We start from the raw sequence: 18015 nt of genomic DNA, 5'->3' as shown, positions 1-18015 counted from the left end.
AAGAGAAGGGGCAGCAATCATTGATGTTGGAGCTAAGAAGGTAGTTCTAAGGATAGCAGAGCTCTATAAATATCAGCATTAGACAAAAGATTGTAAAGGATGGCATTAGGTGGTCGAAGTTTCAGGTCTAAGAAACAGCAACTAGCATATGACAGGAGTTTTGCAGGCCGGTATCAGAAATTGCTGAGTAAGAACCCATTCATATTCTTTGGACTCCCGTTTTGTGGAATGATGGTGCTTGGCTCATATTGGCTAGCTGGTATATCGCAAGTCAAGTTTGACCGTGATGACCAAAAAGTTCAGGAGATGAATGAAGAAGAAATACTGAAGATGAAGCACGGTAAGAGAGAGTTTGACATAAAAGAGGAGTATTATAGACTGCAAGGATTGGCGGAAGAGGACTGGGAACCGAAGAGAGTCGAGAGGTTTAAGGGTGAATCTGATAACGTGTTCTAAGCGACTGACAGCCTGCGAATTTTTCCTCTTTCCACATTCAATTTGACAGGAAAAGTTTGTAATATACTAGCAGGGTTGAAACTGCTAATCTTGTTTCTACACGGTAGATCTTATTAATAGATAAATCAACTAAAGCTAGAGATGTATATATCCTATATATCTATCCATTATGATTAATATGTATAATTTTGGTATAAGGGCTTGCTCTTGTAAGCTCATCGCTTGACAAAATATTTTTGCAGAAAAACAATAACAAAAAGCCAAGACTATTCTTCGAAAAGCTATCCGAATATCTTGATATAGAACTATCTAAACACTAATTCGGAGAAGCTCAATTATAAACAAGACTATTGGTATTCTCTAAAATGGATGTCTCAGAGTTTGCAGATTCTCAAAGGACGCATTATATAGCGAGGCCCACATACAATGTGTCGGAATTTGTGGAAAAGAGCAACAGTGAGACTGAGGAGTCTTTAGGAACAGTGCCCTTTGTGAAATTATTGGATGGTGAGGAGACCAATGTTGCTGTGCTGAAGAGATGGGAGTTGTACCATTTGCTTTATTCTAATTTTCATAACCAAGTTGATGATATTGTAAACAATATTGAGACTGATTTGAAAGATGAAGTTATGAGTGTTTTACTTAATCTTCCAAATAGACAGGATAACTATGGCAAGCCATGTTTCAATACGCTGTTCTTGTTGGGATCTGATAGTTCGCTTGCGGTTGATCTACCAAATAATGATCCCGAAACCATTGATGTGCTGATTGACTTGACCCCTAAGGAGTCCCCAAATGTGAGAATGATGCTGAGAAGATCAATGTTTAAACTCATTCAGACCGCTGATAGTATTTTGTCCGGTACAACCAAGATAAAAACTGAATTGGAAGATGACGACGACAATGAAGTGCCGGATTTCTCTGTTAGTTCAGATAAAATTACATATGATTTAACTCTACTGGAAAACTTCAAAGAAGTATTTGGTAAAAACCTAAACATAGTATTCAATTTCAAAGATGTTGACTCTATGGGTGCGATAGTACTAGATAATTTCGTCGAACTGTTAAGCAGGGCTCTGAAGAATGATCATGTAAAGATTAGTCTTATTTTCAATATTAATACAAATCTATCCAACTTTGAAAAGAATTTTAGACAATCAACTATTAGACTATTAAAAAGACACTTCCATAAGATCGATGTTTCGAGTAATAAAGGTTACAAATATGGTAACAGAATTTTTCAAAGCTTCTTGGACACCGTTGATGGTAAATTGAACTTGTCAGATAGATTTGTCGAGTTCGTTATCGAAAAGATGTCTAACAACTCGAATCACAACTTACAACTATTGATCAAGATTCTTGATTACTCTTTGATGGCGTATTTTTTTGAGAATCCATTCTCAGTTTTTATTGACCCTGTTAACATAGACTACTTAAATGATGAATATTTGAACAGATTAGTACGGTGCCCTACGTTTATGTTTTTCATCGAAGGTTTGATTAAAGACAATGCTAACACATCGGAGGTTCTTGCGTTACTGGATAACACTGATGGTAACCTTGTGAATTTCTTTGTTGAATTTCTTGTCAGAGAGAATCCTATTAATGGCCATGCCAAGTACGTGGCCAATTTTCTTGAAACAGAGCTTGGTATCAAGAATTATAATCTGATAGAGTTATACCACAATTTGTTACAAGGTAAACTAAAAGACTATTTATGGAGGTGGAAAAGCTGTCAGGAGCACATTGAAAAGCTAGACTTCGAACCTGTTGACACAATGTTCCAGGAGCTATTCACATTGGATCACAACAACGGGTTATTGTCTCAGTCTTTATTCCCATTTTATAGAACTAACGTTGAGAACAACCTGCTAAATTGGGAGCAAGTACTTCCTATTAAGGAAGCACCAGCACCTGAATCAAAAGTGTTACAAGAATTGAACAGGAAATTAAACCCAATTCTGAGCCATTTGTTCAAGCTATACAGAGAAGCGAACAACCAAATTAACACATATGACTTCTATATGGTATTCAAGGAAACAATGCCAAGGGATATTATTTTAGACTACGTTAAGGAACAAGCACAGGAAAACCACTCGCTAGAGACACTACTAGATAAACCGGATGCATTCGATAAGATTTCATTAATATTATTTATGCAAGCCATTGTTGACTTCGAGATGATTGGAATATTGAAACCAGCCGGTAAGGGCCATGACGTTATGGAGAAATGCATATGGAGAGGCCTATAAAAGATTCGATATGCTATCGCAATACCTCTCTAAAAAGGGGAATGAAAAGAACTGCGAAAAGTTCTACTTGTAATAATACAGATAATCTAGAGATATATAGACACTTGCATCAAAACAGCACATATTTTGTCCATTTAGTACATAATATTGAGAGTAGTTTATACTACTTGGTACCCGAACATCATCTATCACGTAATACATTAGTGGCAAAATGCGGGCAGCTCATTGCACTTTTGCAGGACGGAGGATGCAATCCTTTAAAGGCAGGTATATTGGAAGTAATAGCGAGCCTCGTCGCTGGTTTGTCGACTGGTATATAGTTGTAGGCACTTCAATTGAGTATTGCAAAGTACAGGAAATTGTGAGTCTGGGACAACGTAGGTACAGATTTGAGAATCTAGTTACAAATAACAAATAAAATGGACGGTGTACAAGTGGATATTACGGCGTTGAAGAAAGGTGAGGTCAGTCTTGGTACCTCTATTATGGCGGTTACATTTAAGGATGGTGTTATATTAGGTGCGGACTCCCGTACCACTACTGGTGCGTACATTGCGAACCGTGTGACAGATAAGCTTACGAGGGTACATGACAACATCTGGTGTTGTAGGTCAGGTTCAGCTGCAGACACACAGGCTGTTGCTGATATTGTGCAGTACTACTTGGACATGTACGAGGGCCAGTTCGGTGAGCCAGACACATACACAGCAGCCAATATGTTTAAGACACTCTGCTACCAAAATAAGGACGCTCTAACAGCAGGTATCATTGTGGCTGGTTACGACGAGAAGAACAAAGGTGAAGTATACAGTATTCCTCTGGGAGGATCAATCCATAAACAGCCATATGCTATTGCTGGTTCAGGTTCTACATTCATATACGGTTACTGTGATAAGAACTTCCGTGAAAACATGTCAAAGGACGAGACCATCGATTTCATCAAACACTCCCTATCACAGGCAATTAAGTGGGATGGTTCCTCAGGTGGTGTTATCAGAATGGTAGTATTAACAAAGGATGGTCCAGAGCGTCTGATATTTTACCCAGAAGAGTACGAGAATTTGTAGATATGCTCATATATACAGTAGAAGAAAAAAATTAGTATTATATATACACTACTATTTTTTTAACATAACGCAAAACATATATTATTCGAATAAGAACTGGCTATTGAATATAGTTACAAATCGGGATAACCGATACCCTAATTGTCATGATCCATTCTATTGATTTAATGTTTTGGTCCGATTTATTATTTTATTTGGTTTCTATCACCATATTCCCATAATGTCATAATGTAAACAAAGACAAAATTCAGTTTGATCCAATGACGCAATTAATGATCAGATCGGATCAGTTATAAAGCCTACCCATAACATCCCAACCTATTTCTCTTTCATATGTTTCCAGTCCTTGGTAATATTGATTGATTCAAAACTTTAATAATTGCATCAGACAAAATCAAACTACAACATAATTTCCAAGCCGAGATTAATATGTCAACCCCAGTAGATGAGGAAAGGCAGCCTCTGAACCCTAGGGGGTCAAGATCACAAGTCCGTTACATATCGATTCCGCTTGCTAGGAATCCTGACCTGGAAGCTGTCGATGGGGATACATCTGGTTATGCGGTCCAGGACAGCTCTTTCACTAACCATGAGCCACAACCCATGGGTAGAAGGCAATCTATCCTGGATCAACCTATCGGGTCCTTCAGAGGTGTGAACTCACTCTCACGATTTGCAACATCTTTAAGAAGAGCTAACTCCTTCAGAAATATTGAAGTTAAACCAGAGGTTGAAAGAACCTATTTTAACGATGATTATGATGAATTATTTGATCCTAGCACACTTGCTCCAGCACCTCATGGTAGAAGCCTATCCATAGCTTTACAGAGCGCCAATGCCACTTTACAAGTATCTGGTAAACCATCAATACCAAATATCGATGCTCAAAGTACACATAGCATATCTCAACAAGAATTGGAAGATTTTAGGTCAATACGTACTACTAGTTTCTCAATGGATAATAATGGTATCTTGAGACCCACATTGTCGATGAACGAAATGCTAACTGGATCTACCCCGTTTGACACCAACGATGTAGATTCAATGGTTATCAAGCAAGTTGAGGGAAAAGATGGTACAGTGGTGACTTTACTTGCTGGTCAATCTACAGCGCCACAGACTATCTTCAACTCGATAAATGTATTAATCGGAATAGGATTATTGGCTTTGCCTTTAGGAATGAAATACGCTGGGTGGATTCCAGGATTAATTATGCTTTCTATTTTTGCATTTGGTACATTTTGTACTGCTGAGTTGCTGTCTCGTTGCTTAGACACTGACCCTACTTTAATTTCATATGCAGATTTGGGTTATGCAGCATTTGGTTCAAGAGGTCGTGCATTTATTTCTGCTCTTTTCACTGTTGATCTATTGAGTTGTGGTGTGTCGTTAGTAATTTTATTTGGGGATTCTCTTAATGCACTTTTCCCTCAATATTCCGTAACCTTTTTCAAAATCGTTTGCTTTTTTGTTGTTACACCTCCAGTATTCATTCCACTAAGTATTCTGTCTAACATCTCATTACTAGGCATTCTATCCACTACAGGTACAGTACTTGTGATATTCATCTGTGGGTTGTTCAAGAGAGATGCACCAGGCTCACTTATAGAACCAATGCCAACTCATCTGTGGCCAACTGATTTCAAAAGTTTATGCCTGTCAATAGGTTTGTTAAGTGCTTCATGGGGTGGCCATGCAGTGTTCCCTAACTTGAAATCCGACATGAGACATCCTCAGAAATTCAAGAAATGTTTAAAAACTACATATCAAATAACTTCAGTAACCGACATTGGCACTGCAGTTATAGGGTTTTTAATGTTTGGTGATTTAGTTAAGGATGAAATTACAAAAAATGTGTTACTAAGTGATGGCTACTCTAACACTGTCCATGTACTAATTTCTGCACTAATGACTGTCATCCCAATCGCAAAAACACCATTAAATGCTAGACCAATTGTATCTGTACTTGATATAATGTTTGGCATTCACGAGGCCGAAAAGGAGTATACAGGTAAAAAGTTGAAGTTTGCCCAATTTGGCCAATTCTTTAATAGAATTTTTGTCAATTTCATGTTTGTTTTAATTGCAATCATATTCCCTCAATTCGACAGAATCATTGCATTTATGGGCGCCGGTTTATGCTTTGCTATATGCTTCATTTTACCTTGTCTTTTCTATTTGAGAATATGTGGCGAGGCTAATATTGTAAAACCATGGGAAAGATTAGCATGCAAAGCCACTATTGTAGTCAGTGTTGTTCTATCAGTACTTGGTGTTAGCGCTGCCATGTTTTCATGAGTAGTTCACATCCATATCCTAAAACCTCAACACTGAAAATTCACGGGTTACTAATATGGCATTCACTGTTTTGCTAAAGCAGTATAGGAATGTAAAAAATCCAGACACGACTTCTGACAATTTGTTTTGTTTTCAACAACTTTGTATTAACTAATTATATGTTACATTGTAAATTATGCATATTTATAAATTGTTATTTGATCAATCATCTTGATCCCAGTTACCAGGTCTAGGTCCCTGAGGCGCTTGTGGGCCTCCCGCTCTCTTAGCCATAATAATCTGGTCTACAGATAACACTGTGCATGCTGCCTCCGTGGCCACGTTAATGGCAAACTTCTTTGTCTCTAACATATCATAAACACCATCCTCTGTGATGTCCTTGACACCTTCTGATGTTAGTCCATCAATGTCAATACCTTTCACTAGGTGCTTCTTATCTTCTCCATCTTCATTTGTTACGGTGTGGGCAGCGTATAGATTTGGTAGCACCTCATTGATATCTAAACCGGCGGTCTCAGCCAAGGTTCTTGGAATGACTTCAAAAGCTAAAGCATACTCTTTTATAGCTAACTGTAGTAAACCTGGGGTCTTCTCACCGAATTTTGTGATTCTCGAAACTAGATCTATTTCTGTTGCACCTGCACCAGGAAGTAGCTTACCACCATTTGGCTTCATCAAACCCTTAATAGCGGCAACACCATCATCAATTGCTCTTTCTATGTCATCCAAGTTATTTTGTGTAGCACCTCTTAGAATAATAGTAGCTGTTCTTGTAGATTCATTTTCTTCTTGCTTAAATACAGTGACAGTGTCACCACCAATTTCCATTGTCTTCACGGTTTCTACCAGACCTAATTCCTCCAAAGTGGGAGCACCTAGTCTTGGTAATGGGGTTGCACCACAAACACGGCATATTCTTCTTAGTTCAAACTTACTTGGAACTTTCAACACCAATATACCATATCTGTTCAAGTAATGAAGAGCTAACTCACCAACACCAGCACCAGCAATGATACATTTGACTCCCATATCAGCAATCTCCTTCATCATAGCGTCAATTTGTTGTTCTTCACCTTTAGAGAAATCTAACATTTCTTGGGCGTTATGTAGCAAAACGGTACCTTTACTTTCAGTTGCAGCAATATCAATTGGACAAGTAAAGACAGCAACCTTATGTTTGTCACCTTGTGGCAAGGATTTCACATGTCCTTCAGGTTCACGGTTGAATACCATACCTTTGATGACAGTAGAGTTAATTAGAGAACCACCCATAATTTTAACTACTCTGATGGAATCAACATTAAATAATGGTTGGTTAGAGCCCTTTGGGATAACATGAGAGATAGATTCTGCTATTAACTCACTCAATAAATCTTCTGAACCATACTGTTTAGATGACACAACGGGCTTAATGATCTTGATCAATTCCTCCTTAGAGCCTTTGTCTGTGATTTCTCCCACAACCATCTTGTCCAATTCTTTCAAAGTGAAATTCTTTGCCAGTTGGTAACCTTGTATAATTTCAATGGGGGACAAGCCTAGAGCAATAAGCTTCTCAGACACGTTCAACATTTCACCAGCTAAAACCATAACCAAGTTAGTACCATCACCCATATCAATCTTTTGCTGTTCAGTAGCCATTACCAATACTTTAACAGCAGGATGAATGATATCCAATTCTCTCAACATGGTAGCCGCATCATTGGTAATGATGATCTTACCCAAATGGTTTGTGATAATCTTGTTTCTACCACATGGACCCATAGAAGTCAGACACATCTGGTGGATCTCTCTAATAGCACCAATAGACTTTGTGATCTGACCATCGGCATTGGAGTAACTATTGTATCCTTGCTTGAATAGACCCGCATTTGGGTTCTGTGGCAATTTCAATGACATTTTGCTCGTTTGCGCTTGTTGTTTCGCAGAAAGAAGATAAGTTAACTCTCAATTACTCTGAAACGAACGGTTACCACTTGCAGCTGTTAACAATGTATTAAAACAATCAGAATCAGAAGAGAAATTCGAGTAATAATAGTACTACTGTCTTGCGATGCGATTGTTCTCGCAATAATTTTTTTTTGCATCGCGCTGCCCTAGGAATGCCCGGGAGTCACTGAAAACGTTATGGAGGTATAACAGTAAAATAGTATTTATATGGTTGAGCCAAGTCAGATTAGTGAATTCGATGCTTATATTAGAGATAACTGATATATATATTGGGAAATGTCGAATATGCTATCATATGCCAAAAGTTTGTATACTTTTTTCCTGTTATAGTGGAAGGAGTTCTATGAAAAACCAATGAGTTAAATGCAAAGGAATACAATACGCCTGAATACTCTGAATATCTCTACAATTACTTCCCAACTTCATTATTCACAAGTGATTGTGACAATACATATCTTCTTTCTCGTATGGGCTGTGTTCTTGAAGTAGTTAGATAGGTATCCATTTCAATTTGCTTTTCTAGTGGCTCCTTCAAACCATGTTCTTGTCCCGCTTTACGCTTTAAGTCCATAAACTGCTCCAATGATGCTCCTTGGTATACATTTTTCAAGTCACACGAATCAAAGGAATTGATGTAAAAGTTAAGTAGTTCAAAGTATGCCTCACTAAACATAGGGTTATCCATCTCGAATTGCTGAATGCTCTTCTCTATCGCTACAGGAACATCCAGTATACCGCTAGCGAGCTTTATACATGCCAGACTTATAACGTGTTGTGGTACCAGTAATAGTAGTTCTGTCTTAAGGACATCAAACGCTATACACCACGCAATGTGGCACAGTTCATAGCTTAGTCCCAGGGTTTTCCCAAATTTGATAATGTACTCATCAACATGGACAGCATCATTTATCCTATAATCAAAAGAACATGACTCCAGTACTTTCAACTCCATGACAAATACTCTTTTCTTAAAATTCTCTAAAACCTCACCACTTACCTTCCCGGTGTTTCGCAGGGATAAAGACACTGTGCATATATCGTTCACTTTCTTTATCGTTTCCACTTCTTTACAACTCAATACTAGACAACTTGTGGCAATTATGTAACATGGTTCTGTCTCAAAGTTATTGAATAGATGGTACCTCAGGTAAAAATAAACTGCTGCCTCCAACGTTCGCCTAGGGAACCGCAACTGCACACATATATCACTCAAAAACTTCACAATAGCAACACGCTTAGCATTGTAAGCCCTGTGGTCACCTATAGTGTTCTGCTGGGCCCTCTGAACCTGCTTCCTAGTCAGATAAGGCCTCGATAGGTATAGCTGCGTATCGAATTTGGTCGAAGACATATTCCCCCACAGCACTATGCACAAAATCACCCAGAGTTCTCACCTATAATACACACAAGTAAACAAAAAGGAAACAGTTGAACTAAATCCCAAACTGTCTTTCAAATATGGTCTATATTATGTTCTGTCTGATCTGAAAAAAAACTGTTTCTTTGTTCTTAAATTCTGCAAAAAGTGAAAAAGTCACATAGCGATGCGATGAGCTGTTGATAAATGGGACTAGTGTGAAGTTAAAGTCACATCAATAGCTGGGAGATCTATCTATAGTAACAGAATGAGACAAAGTAGGTATGATGCTACTGGTTCCAGGGCTGGGAGAGGTATTTCAAAGCCTGGATACCGGTATAATAACAGGAAGAGAGAATGGAAGGACCGTCGGGAGGTAAAGAGGACGAAACCCAGTAAAGGCCCACTACTGCCGAATTTCGAGTCTTCTGGGTTGCTAGAGCTTGACTCTAATAACAAGAATGGCATAGCGTTGAAATACGTAGAGCCCAAAGATGCTATATCACCGTTAGACTATTTTAAGGGCTCTACTGATAAAACCAAGTATAAATGTCTATTGTACAAGGAGAGTACAGGGAAGGTAATCGATGAGTTTGAATTAGAGGCTAAAAATTCATACTTGATAGGTAGGAAAGATGAAGAAGAAGAAGAAAACAATATCGCCGATATCCTTATACCTGAAGAGACATGCTCTCAACAACACTGTGTTATACAGTTTCGGAGAACGGAAAACGACAGTATCAAGGCATACATCATTGATTTGGAATCATCTAACGGCACTGTACTTAACGGCAACACAATTCCACAGGCAAGATATATAGAACTAAAAAATGGAGACACCATCCAGTTTACAGCGGACAGCCGAGATAGGAAATATTATTTAGTATATGCGTACACATGAGAGTGTTATGTAGCTGCAGTTGCGTAATTGAGACACGCACGTCAGTAAGTAAAATGATTAATGCTAAATAAATGTTGGAAAAAACTTATTAGTACTTTTTGTAGTTACAAATGGATAATCTATATATTTACGTTTTATACTTACTTGTATTATATCATAGTATCTTCAGGTTGCTTTTCGCTTGCAAGACACTTTTGAAGACAAGCACGAGAAATGATCGTTAAAACGCTAGTTCCGACATATCTCTATTAAAAAATATTAACACATCCGAGAGAATAATAAAAATAAAATTTGGGGACAAACATCAAGCCTGTTCCTTCTTTACAATTCGTCGTCGAAGTAGTCAGTATCATCATCTTCATCTTCATCATCATCATATACAGGAGCAGAGCCATCTGCGCCACCGTATAGCTTAGAAGTGATTGGGTATGCGGTCTTGGACAAAGCTTCGAACTTCTCTTCAAATTCTTCAGTAGTAGCAGAATCGAAGTTGTCTTCTAGCCACTCCAAGGTGTCGTTAGCAGCGTCCAACAAGGTTTCCTTGTCTTCTTCTTCCAACTTTTCAGCCAAATCACCTTCGACTTGGTTCTTGATGGAGTGAGCGTAGTTTTCCAGCTTGTTTCTAGCTTCGATCTTTGTTCTTAGAACGGCGTCTTCGGAAGCGAACTTTTCAGCTTCTTCAACCATTCTGTCGATTTCATCCTGGGTCAATCTACCCTTATCGTTGGTGATGGTGATAGATTCGGACTTACCGGTACCCTTGTCGGTGGCAGACACCTTCAAGATACCGTTAGCGTCTAGAGCGAAGGTGACTTCAATTTGTGGGATACCTCTTGGAGCTGGTGGGATACCAGTCAGTTCGAACTTACCCAACAAGTTGTTGTCCTTGGACATGGCTCTTTCACCTTCGTAGACCTTGATTTGGACAGTTGGTTGGTTGTCGACAGCAGTGGAGAAGATTTGAGACTTCTTGGTTGGGATAGCAGTGTTTCTCTTGATCAGTGGGGTCATGACACCACCAGTGGTTTCAATACCCAGGGTCAAAGCGTTAACATCTAGCAAGACAATGTCTTCGACACCTTCTTCACCGGACAAAACACCAGCTTGGACAGCGGCACCGTAGGCGACGGCCTCATCTGGGTTGATACCCTTGGAAGCCTTCTTACCGTTGAAGAAAGATTCCAACAATTGCTGAACCTTTGGAATTCTGGTGGAACCACCAACTAGAACGAAGTCATCGATGTCCTTCTTCTCCAAGCCGGCATCTTCTAGGACTTTTTCAACTGGCTTCAAAGTCTTCTTGAACAGGTCCAAGTTCAATTCCTCGAACTTAGCTCTGGTCAAAGTTTCACTCAAGTCGATACCATCAACGAAGGAGTCGATTTCGATACGGGTGGACATTTGGCTGGACAAAGCACGCTTGGCCTTTTCGGCCTCTCTCTTCAACTTGGCCAAGGCCTTTTCGTTGTCAGAGACATCAATACCGTGCTTCTTCTTGAAAGTCTTGATCAATTGGCGGACGATCTTGTAGTCGAAATCCTCACCACCCAAGTGAGTGTCACCGGAGGTGGCCTGGACTTCGAAGACACCGTTTTCAATGGACAATAGGGAGACGTCGAAAGTACCACCACCCAAGTCGTAGACGATAATCTGGTGTTCCTTGTCGGACTTGTCCAGACCGTAAGCGATGGCGGCGGCGGTAGGCTCGTTGACAATTCTCAAGACGTTCAGACCAGCGATGGTACCGGCGTCCTTGGTGGCCTGTCTCTGCGCGTCGTTGAAGTAAGCTGGGACAGTGACCACGGCGTGCGTGACCTTCTTGCCCAGGTAGTCCTCAGCGATCTGCTTCATCTTACCCAAAATCATACCGGAGATCTCCTCAGGGGTGAACACCCTGTCCTCACCTTTCACTTTGACTTGGACCACAGGCTTGCCGTCCTTGTCGACGACCTTGAATGGCAAGTGCTTGATGTCTCTCTGCACAGATCTGTCGTTGAACTTCAAACCAATCAGTCTCTTGATGTCGAAGATGGTGTTGGTAGGGTTGGCAGCAATCTGGTTCTTTGCGGCGTCACCAATCAACCTCTCGTCGTCCGTGAACGCCACGTAGGAAGGCGTGATTCTGTTACCTTGCTCATTCGCAAGAATCTCAGTCTTACCGTTCTTCATAACCGCGACACACGAGTACGTAGTACCCAGATCGATACCGATCACAGTGCCGTAGTTCTCCACATCGTCCTTGGCCCTGGCCTGGAATGGCAGCAGAACCACGAACAAAGCGTACAGAAACAACGACACCGGCAACAAGCGCTTAATTGCATTCATTGTCTTTATCTTTTTATTATATGGGGCCTTTCTTTTTGTTGCTTGTCCAAGTTTTTTCAGTACCAAAACGTCCAACCCAAGAGTACCCGCCTTTTTATATTGTCATGATTGGGAATTGAAAGACGAAAAGCCCACCTTAAGAGCATAACACAGAAACACCCGCACAACTCGAAGGATTCGCGAAACAGTTTTTCTCTTCCCTTCGAAAATCCTTCTCGCCTCTCTCGCCTGCTTCAACTGCTTCAACTGCCAATCTCGGTTCTTTGCTTCGCTGCGATTCTGCGGGCTTCTTTCTCTCTCCTTCCCTCAGCCAGGAGTATATAACACCCGACGAGATGGAACTTTCTCGAAAGAATTGGGCCGGGTAAACGGTGTTTCCTTCAGTTGTCTGTTGTCTGCTGGGGTTGTCTGCAGGTGTACTCTTCTGGGTGTAACTGACAGGATGCAAACGGGTTTCATAAATTATCACTCTATACTATATAGTCTACTTCTTACTTTCGTGCTTCACTTCCACTTCACTTTCGCCTCTTCTTCTATCTCGTCTACTATGTCCCAGACCACTTCGTCTGCGATCTGGCGTCTGTAGAGGTCGTCGAGCACAGCGACGGGCTGGTCGGCTACGTCTGTGGCTGCGCGCAGGTGGCGCAGCTCGCTGCGGGTGGTGACTAGTCTCGCGGCACCACCCTTGAAGCAGCTGATCGTCGGGTAGTAGCCCAGCTTGCTGTTGTTCACGTACTTGTTCCGCAGGATGAGCCCCTTCCGGTGCTTGCCGCCGATGCGCGCCTCCTCCCGGTCCTCGCCTTCCGCCCGGCCGTGCTTCCAGTACCCGTAGTAGAACTTCTCGTTGTATTGCAGCTCGCTGAACGGCGGCAGGAAGGGTTTCACCTCCTCGAACGCCTTGCCCAGGTACTCCCCGTTCAGAAACACAGCCACGTAGGAGCCCTCCAGGTGGTAGTACTCCTCCCGCTCGCGCTTGTCCGAGGAGTAGTACTCGGGCTTCGTGGTCTTCACGTAATCCGTGGCCTCGTAGAATAGCTGGTTCTTGTACCGGATGGGTATGTGGTCCCGCACCACGTTGGCGTGGTCGATGTCCTCCAGCAGCGCCCGCTGGAAGTCCATGTTCGTCACACCGGCGCGCTTCTGCCTCTTGCGCCCGTGCGACTCCCACTCCTCCTGCGCTCCGAGCTCCTGGCCGTGCGACGCAAGCGCTTCGATCCGCCTCGCGGTGTACTCCCGCGCTTGCGCTACCTGCCTCTCCACACTCGGCAGGCTCACCAGGAACCCCAGCCGGTCCCCGTTCTTCAGCGGCGCCCTCGCCAGCACTTGCTCCAGTTGTCCATCGTGTATAGACTCCAGCGAGAAATCTCGCAGACCGTACCCGTACGAGTCGAACCCCACAGGGCCTTCCAGGCTGGCCTCCCGCCGGCTGATGCCCACACGCACATGCGCAGACGAGTTCAGAAACTGCCGCCGCTGCTGCACCGACCCCTTGTCCACGTCCACATCCACGTTACTGCTACTGCCACTACCAGTGCCACTACCACTGCCGTTACCGACGTTCAGCACTTCCACTTCCCAGTACACGTCCCCTTCCTTGATGCACACATCGCTGCGCGCAGTGCGCCACCCGTCCTTCGCTCTGACGCTGACCACACTGTTCTCACCACGCAGCACACTCATCCCGTAGGACCTGTCCTGGATGTTGACCCCAGAAGTGTCAAACGGGTACTCGGTGGTGCAGTACCCGAGCTCGGTGAACAGCGGGTTGGGCAGACACGGCCGGTAGATGAAGTTCCGCCTGCTCAGCGGGATGTCCTCCGTCTTCCAGAACTGCACGCCGTTCACTTCGTGCGTCTCCTGGTACACCGGCAGGTGCGGCCGCCGCTCGCAAACGCTGTCGTCCAGCACAAGGTCCACTTCCGGCTGGTACGGTATAATCTCGGGCTTCATTCCTAGCACGTATGTCCTCTACTTTCACCTCTACAACTCCTTCAACACCGCAAAATGCTGTAATCCGATAACAACTTCCTTGTGCTGCAATCCACCCTTTCTCTCTTTGACTTGCAAAACTTGTAACGCAATTAACAACAATCGTCACTCGATGCCCAGTAACTCGACGCCCCCGATCAGTAAATAAAAAAAGTGCGATATCCGCAAACAGTAACCGATTCCAATGAAAGCACCTGGTCCGTTCAATACAAAGTGAACCCTATACCTGCTTTCGAACTGTCAATGGCAATCCCAGCTGCTCTTGCAAACTCCATTGTCCCGATGACTACAACTTCACTTTACTTATCCTGCTGGAAAAAGAAAGAGAGAAGATCATCCTTGACTGAAAAATTTTGGTGAAAAATTGGAAAAATCGATGAGCTTACCAAGTGTCAATTATAGTTGAACAATGGCACATTAACAATGGGATACATTCTGGGGTCAACCTGTTTCAGATAGATTTCGGAGTATTTGTGTCGGGAAGATACTTGTTATTCCAATACTGGCTAGCAAAGAGAAAACTTGTCCTTAGAGCTTAGCTTGGAGAACACGGGGAAGCGATTTGGTTAACCTTATCTTTTGACTGATGACTAAGGGTAAAAAGAGGGTATCGAAACCCGTCCCGGGCGGGGTGAAGTTCACCAAGTTTCCTAACGCTTGCAAGCTATGCAGAAGAAAGAAGGTGAAGTGTGACCAAGGGTATCCCAGTTGTAAAGGGTGTTTGCGAAACAACGTTCCATGCGTCTCGGTGGATCCCGTCACGGGTCAGGACATACCGAGGTCGTATGTGTTCTTTTTAGAGGATAGCTTGTCCAATATGATGAGCAAGCTATCTGAGTGTGGGATCAATCCAATGACTATCAAGAGCAATGTCCCTTGCTCTGAAAACGACACTAATTGCAACTTAGAAGAGTACAAGAAGAAGTTCAAGAAAAATGGGTCTCTGATTCCAGTAGATGATATGTTGGGGTCGTATTTGGTTCAAAAGGGTATGCTGATGCAGGACAACAGCGAGACTAGTAATGGAAGTCGATCAGATTTTGCTAACTCACCTTCAATAAACTCACCCATGGATCAGGCATATTTCAGGTCTCCAAAACCAATGATGCCGCAAACTGCTAGTCCCATGGAAAGCTCTTCTGTTGGCGCAGACTTGGAGGAAACGAACAACCATTTTTCAGATATTGGCTCGATGAAAGAAACGACTAAAAACTCTTACCTGGGTGACTCCTCAGGTGTGTCGTTTGCTAAATTGGTCTACACTGCTGCAAATTTCCAGCCTGACTACATTGATTCAGAATTTGACGAGGATATAAAACTCCGAGAATTGAAATATAGAGACTACGCATTGGCCGAAAATGACCCTAATTTTGATCCATTGGCACTTCCCCCAATAGAAGAAGCTGAACAATTGATCAATAGATTTTTCATAGACACCAATTCCCAGCTACCAGTTTTCCATAGAGAACAATTCTTGAAGAAATACTACGAACCAATATACGGAGAGTGGAACAATAAAATTACATTGGTATCCAATAAAACAAAAATAAATCGGAATTTCATGGGACCTGAACCATTACGCCCAAACAGTCCATACGGTGTTCAGCCTTGGTACAATACTTGGAAAAGTCTGGAAGATAAAGGAGTGAGAGATATTGAACTGCATGACTACTATAGAATTCCATACTTTGTTCTGAATATGGTATTTACAATCGGATGTGCAACTAAAGTACTAGCATCGGATATAAAACAAGTTGTTACATTCAAAAGAAGAGCAACTTACTTCAAGAAAGACATATTTTCCTCGACAGATCGACTTGAAGCTCTCATGGGAACATTGTTATTAGCAATCTACTCAATAATGAGACCCAACGTACCTGGTGTTTGGTACACAATGGGTTCTGTGTTAAGATTAACTGTAGATTTGGGTCTTCATTCCGAAAAAATAAATATGACATATGATCCATTTACTAGAGAAATAAGGAGAAGATTATTCTGGTGTGTATATTCCCTGGATAGACAAGTATGTTCCTACTTTGGTAGACCTTTCGGAATTCCAGAAGATACTATTACGACAGGATATCCTTCATTGTTACCTGATAGTGAAATAACACCTGCATACGGTACTATAGAGGATTATTCAGACGTAAAACCTAAATCAATATCCTATAAGAAGCTAGCCATAGCAATGTTTGCCATTAGACAACTGCAAGCAAAAATTGTTCGTGTACTTTACGCCCCTCATGCTGAAATTCCCAGGAAATATAATGATCTTGAAGAATGGAGAGCAGCGGTACACTCTGAGTTGAATGCATGGTATGACAAAGCTGTTCCAAGATCGCAAAAAATGATCGACTGTCATTACAACTCATCATTATTTGAGTTAAATTATCATTACACCAAAAGTATCTTATACGGTCTATCGCCAAAATGCCCAATTCTTACTGAACTTTCCTGTAGATTGGTGTTTTTAAGCACCAAGGGTACTATCGATGTTTTTTATGATCTTTGTATTAATCAAAAGATAGGATACACCTGGGTGGCCGTGCATAATGTGTTTATGGCTGGTATGACATACTTATACGTTATTTTTTATTCCGGAAATAACATCAAAGAGAATAGACAGGAAGTAGAAGATTATACGGGAAAGATTCTATTCATACTGAAGAACTTGATTGGTACTTGTGAAGCTGCTAAGAACTGCTTCCAAAGTTATGATGTCTTATCAAAGGTTGTTATAAAGTTAAAATTCGGTGAGAAGATAATTGAAGATAATTCAAGTAAAGAAAATACTTTCAAATCTGGTGGAAACCTACAAATCGATGATAGCAAAAATACTGATCTTTTGAAAAGGAAACCTTCTATTTCAGGTGGTAGTTTAGATCTACCACTTGAGAAATTCTTTTTACAATTAGATAAATTGGAAGAAAATAACGATGAAGAGCCTTCCAATACAGGCAAGTTTAGAGGAAGGTCGATGAGTTTCTTGAATAATAATAATAATAATAATAATAACATGAACAACGGTAATAAAGATACCGGTATCAATTTGCATAATGAACAAGACTTCCAAAATGACTTCAAACTACAAGATGATTTACCACTATTTGATGATCCCGCAAATGAAGAACAAAACATGGTAGACATCCTATTCCAAGTCACATCTCAGTCGTTATGGGATGAATTTTTTGTTAAACAAAACAACGAAGAGAAGAAAGAAGAAAATATAGATCCATTTTTTACTCTGTAAATTTTAATTCTAATTAATACATATTTTAGCATTTTTTTATCTTATTAAGCTTATAATCACACACATAATCAAATGGGTAAATCACTCGGAGATTACAGAATTTATGATCTTTCCGATATTAATACCAAACTGGTAAGCTGTATACATATTTAAGTACATTTACAGGTTCA

The 18015-nt window shown here is 41.3% G+C and overlaps 10 protein-coding genes across 10 annotated transcripts; 6 read left to right on the top strand and 4 right to left on the bottom strand.

Moving 5' to 3' along the window:
- Positions 1-99: 99 nt before the first annotated feature.
- On the top strand, positions 100-456 carry COX16 (Cox16p; the record flags this gene model as incomplete). Its single annotated transcript, XM_445551.1, has 1 exon — positions 100-456. The coding sequence occupies one exon, from the start codon at positions 100-102 to the stop codon at positions 454-456; it is 357 nt and encodes a 118-aa protein (XP_445551.1).
- A 365-nt stretch (positions 457-821) lies between these two features.
- ORC3 (origin recognition complex subunit 3) lies at positions 822-2708 on the top strand (the record flags this gene model as incomplete). The annotated part of the gene is made up of 1 exon (XM_445550.1): positions 822-2708. The coding sequence occupies one exon, from the start codon at positions 822-824 to the stop codon at positions 2706-2708; it is 1887 nt and encodes a 628-aa protein (XP_445550.1).
- A 419-nt stretch (positions 2709-3127) lies between these two features.
- PRE3 (proteasome core particle subunit beta 1) lies at positions 3128-3775 on the top strand (the record flags this gene model as incomplete). Its single annotated transcript, XM_445549.1, has 1 exon — positions 3128-3775. The coding sequence occupies one exon, from the start codon at positions 3128-3130 to the stop codon at positions 3773-3775; it is 648 nt and encodes a 215-aa protein (XP_445549.1).
- Positions 3776-4204: 429 nt separating this feature from the next.
- On the top strand, positions 4205-6073 carry AVT1 (Avt1p; the record flags this gene model as incomplete). The annotated part of the gene is made up of 1 exon (XM_445548.1): positions 4205-6073. One exon carries the CDS (start codon positions 4205-4207, stop codon positions 6071-6073), a length of 1869 nt encoding a protein of 622 aa, XP_445548.1.
- A 201-nt stretch (positions 6074-6274) lies between these two features.
- On the bottom strand, positions 6275-7972 carry CCT8 (chaperonin-containing T-complex subunit CCT8; the record flags this gene model as incomplete). Its single annotated transcript, XM_445547.1, has 1 exon — positions 6275-7972. One exon carries the CDS (start codon positions 7970-7972, stop codon positions 6275-6277), a length of 1698 nt encoding a protein of 565 aa, XP_445547.1.
- Positions 7973-8432: 460 nt separating this feature from the next.
- CTK2 (Ctk2p) lies at positions 8433-9374 on the bottom strand (the record flags this gene model as incomplete). The annotated part of the gene is made up of 1 exon (XM_445546.1): positions 8433-9374. One exon carries the CDS (start codon positions 9372-9374, stop codon positions 8433-8435), a length of 942 nt encoding a protein of 313 aa, XP_445546.1.
- A 274-nt stretch (positions 9375-9648) lies between these two features.
- PML1 (Pml1p) lies at positions 9649-10281 on the top strand (the record flags this gene model as incomplete). Its single annotated transcript, XM_445545.1, has 1 exon — positions 9649-10281. The coding sequence occupies one exon, from the start codon at positions 9649-9651 to the stop codon at positions 10279-10281; it is 633 nt and encodes a 210-aa protein (XP_445545.1).
- A 321-nt stretch (positions 10282-10602) lies between these two features.
- On the bottom strand, positions 10603-12606 carry KAR2 (Hsp70 family ATPase KAR2; the record flags this gene model as incomplete). The annotated part of the gene is made up of 1 exon (XM_445544.1): positions 10603-12606. One exon carries the CDS (start codon positions 12604-12606, stop codon positions 10603-10605), a length of 2004 nt encoding a protein of 667 aa, XP_445544.1.
- A 504-nt stretch (positions 12607-13110) lies between these two features.
- Positions 13111-14556, bottom strand: BRE2 (Bre2p; the record flags this gene model as incomplete). The annotated part of the gene is made up of 1 exon (XM_445543.1): positions 13111-14556. One exon carries the CDS (start codon positions 14554-14556, stop codon positions 13111-13113), a length of 1446 nt encoding a protein of 481 aa, XP_445543.1.
- Positions 14557-15181: 625 nt separating this feature from the next.
- Positions 15182-17845, top strand: PPR1 (Ppr1p; the record flags this gene model as incomplete). Its single annotated transcript, XM_445542.1, has 1 exon — positions 15182-17845. One exon carries the CDS (start codon positions 15182-15184, stop codon positions 17843-17845), a length of 2664 nt encoding a protein of 887 aa, XP_445542.1.
- Between the last annotated feature and the right edge of the window lie 170 nt (positions 17846-18015).

This window comes from Nakaseomyces glabratus, chromosome D (genome assembly GCF_010111755.1).
Source record: "Nakaseomyces glabratus chromosome D, complete sequence".
Lineage (NCBI taxonomy): Eukaryota > Fungi > Ascomycota > Saccharomycetes > Saccharomycetales > Saccharomycetaceae > Nakaseomyces > Nakaseomyces glabratus.
This window is presented reverse-complemented; position numbering and strand designations above follow the sequence as displayed.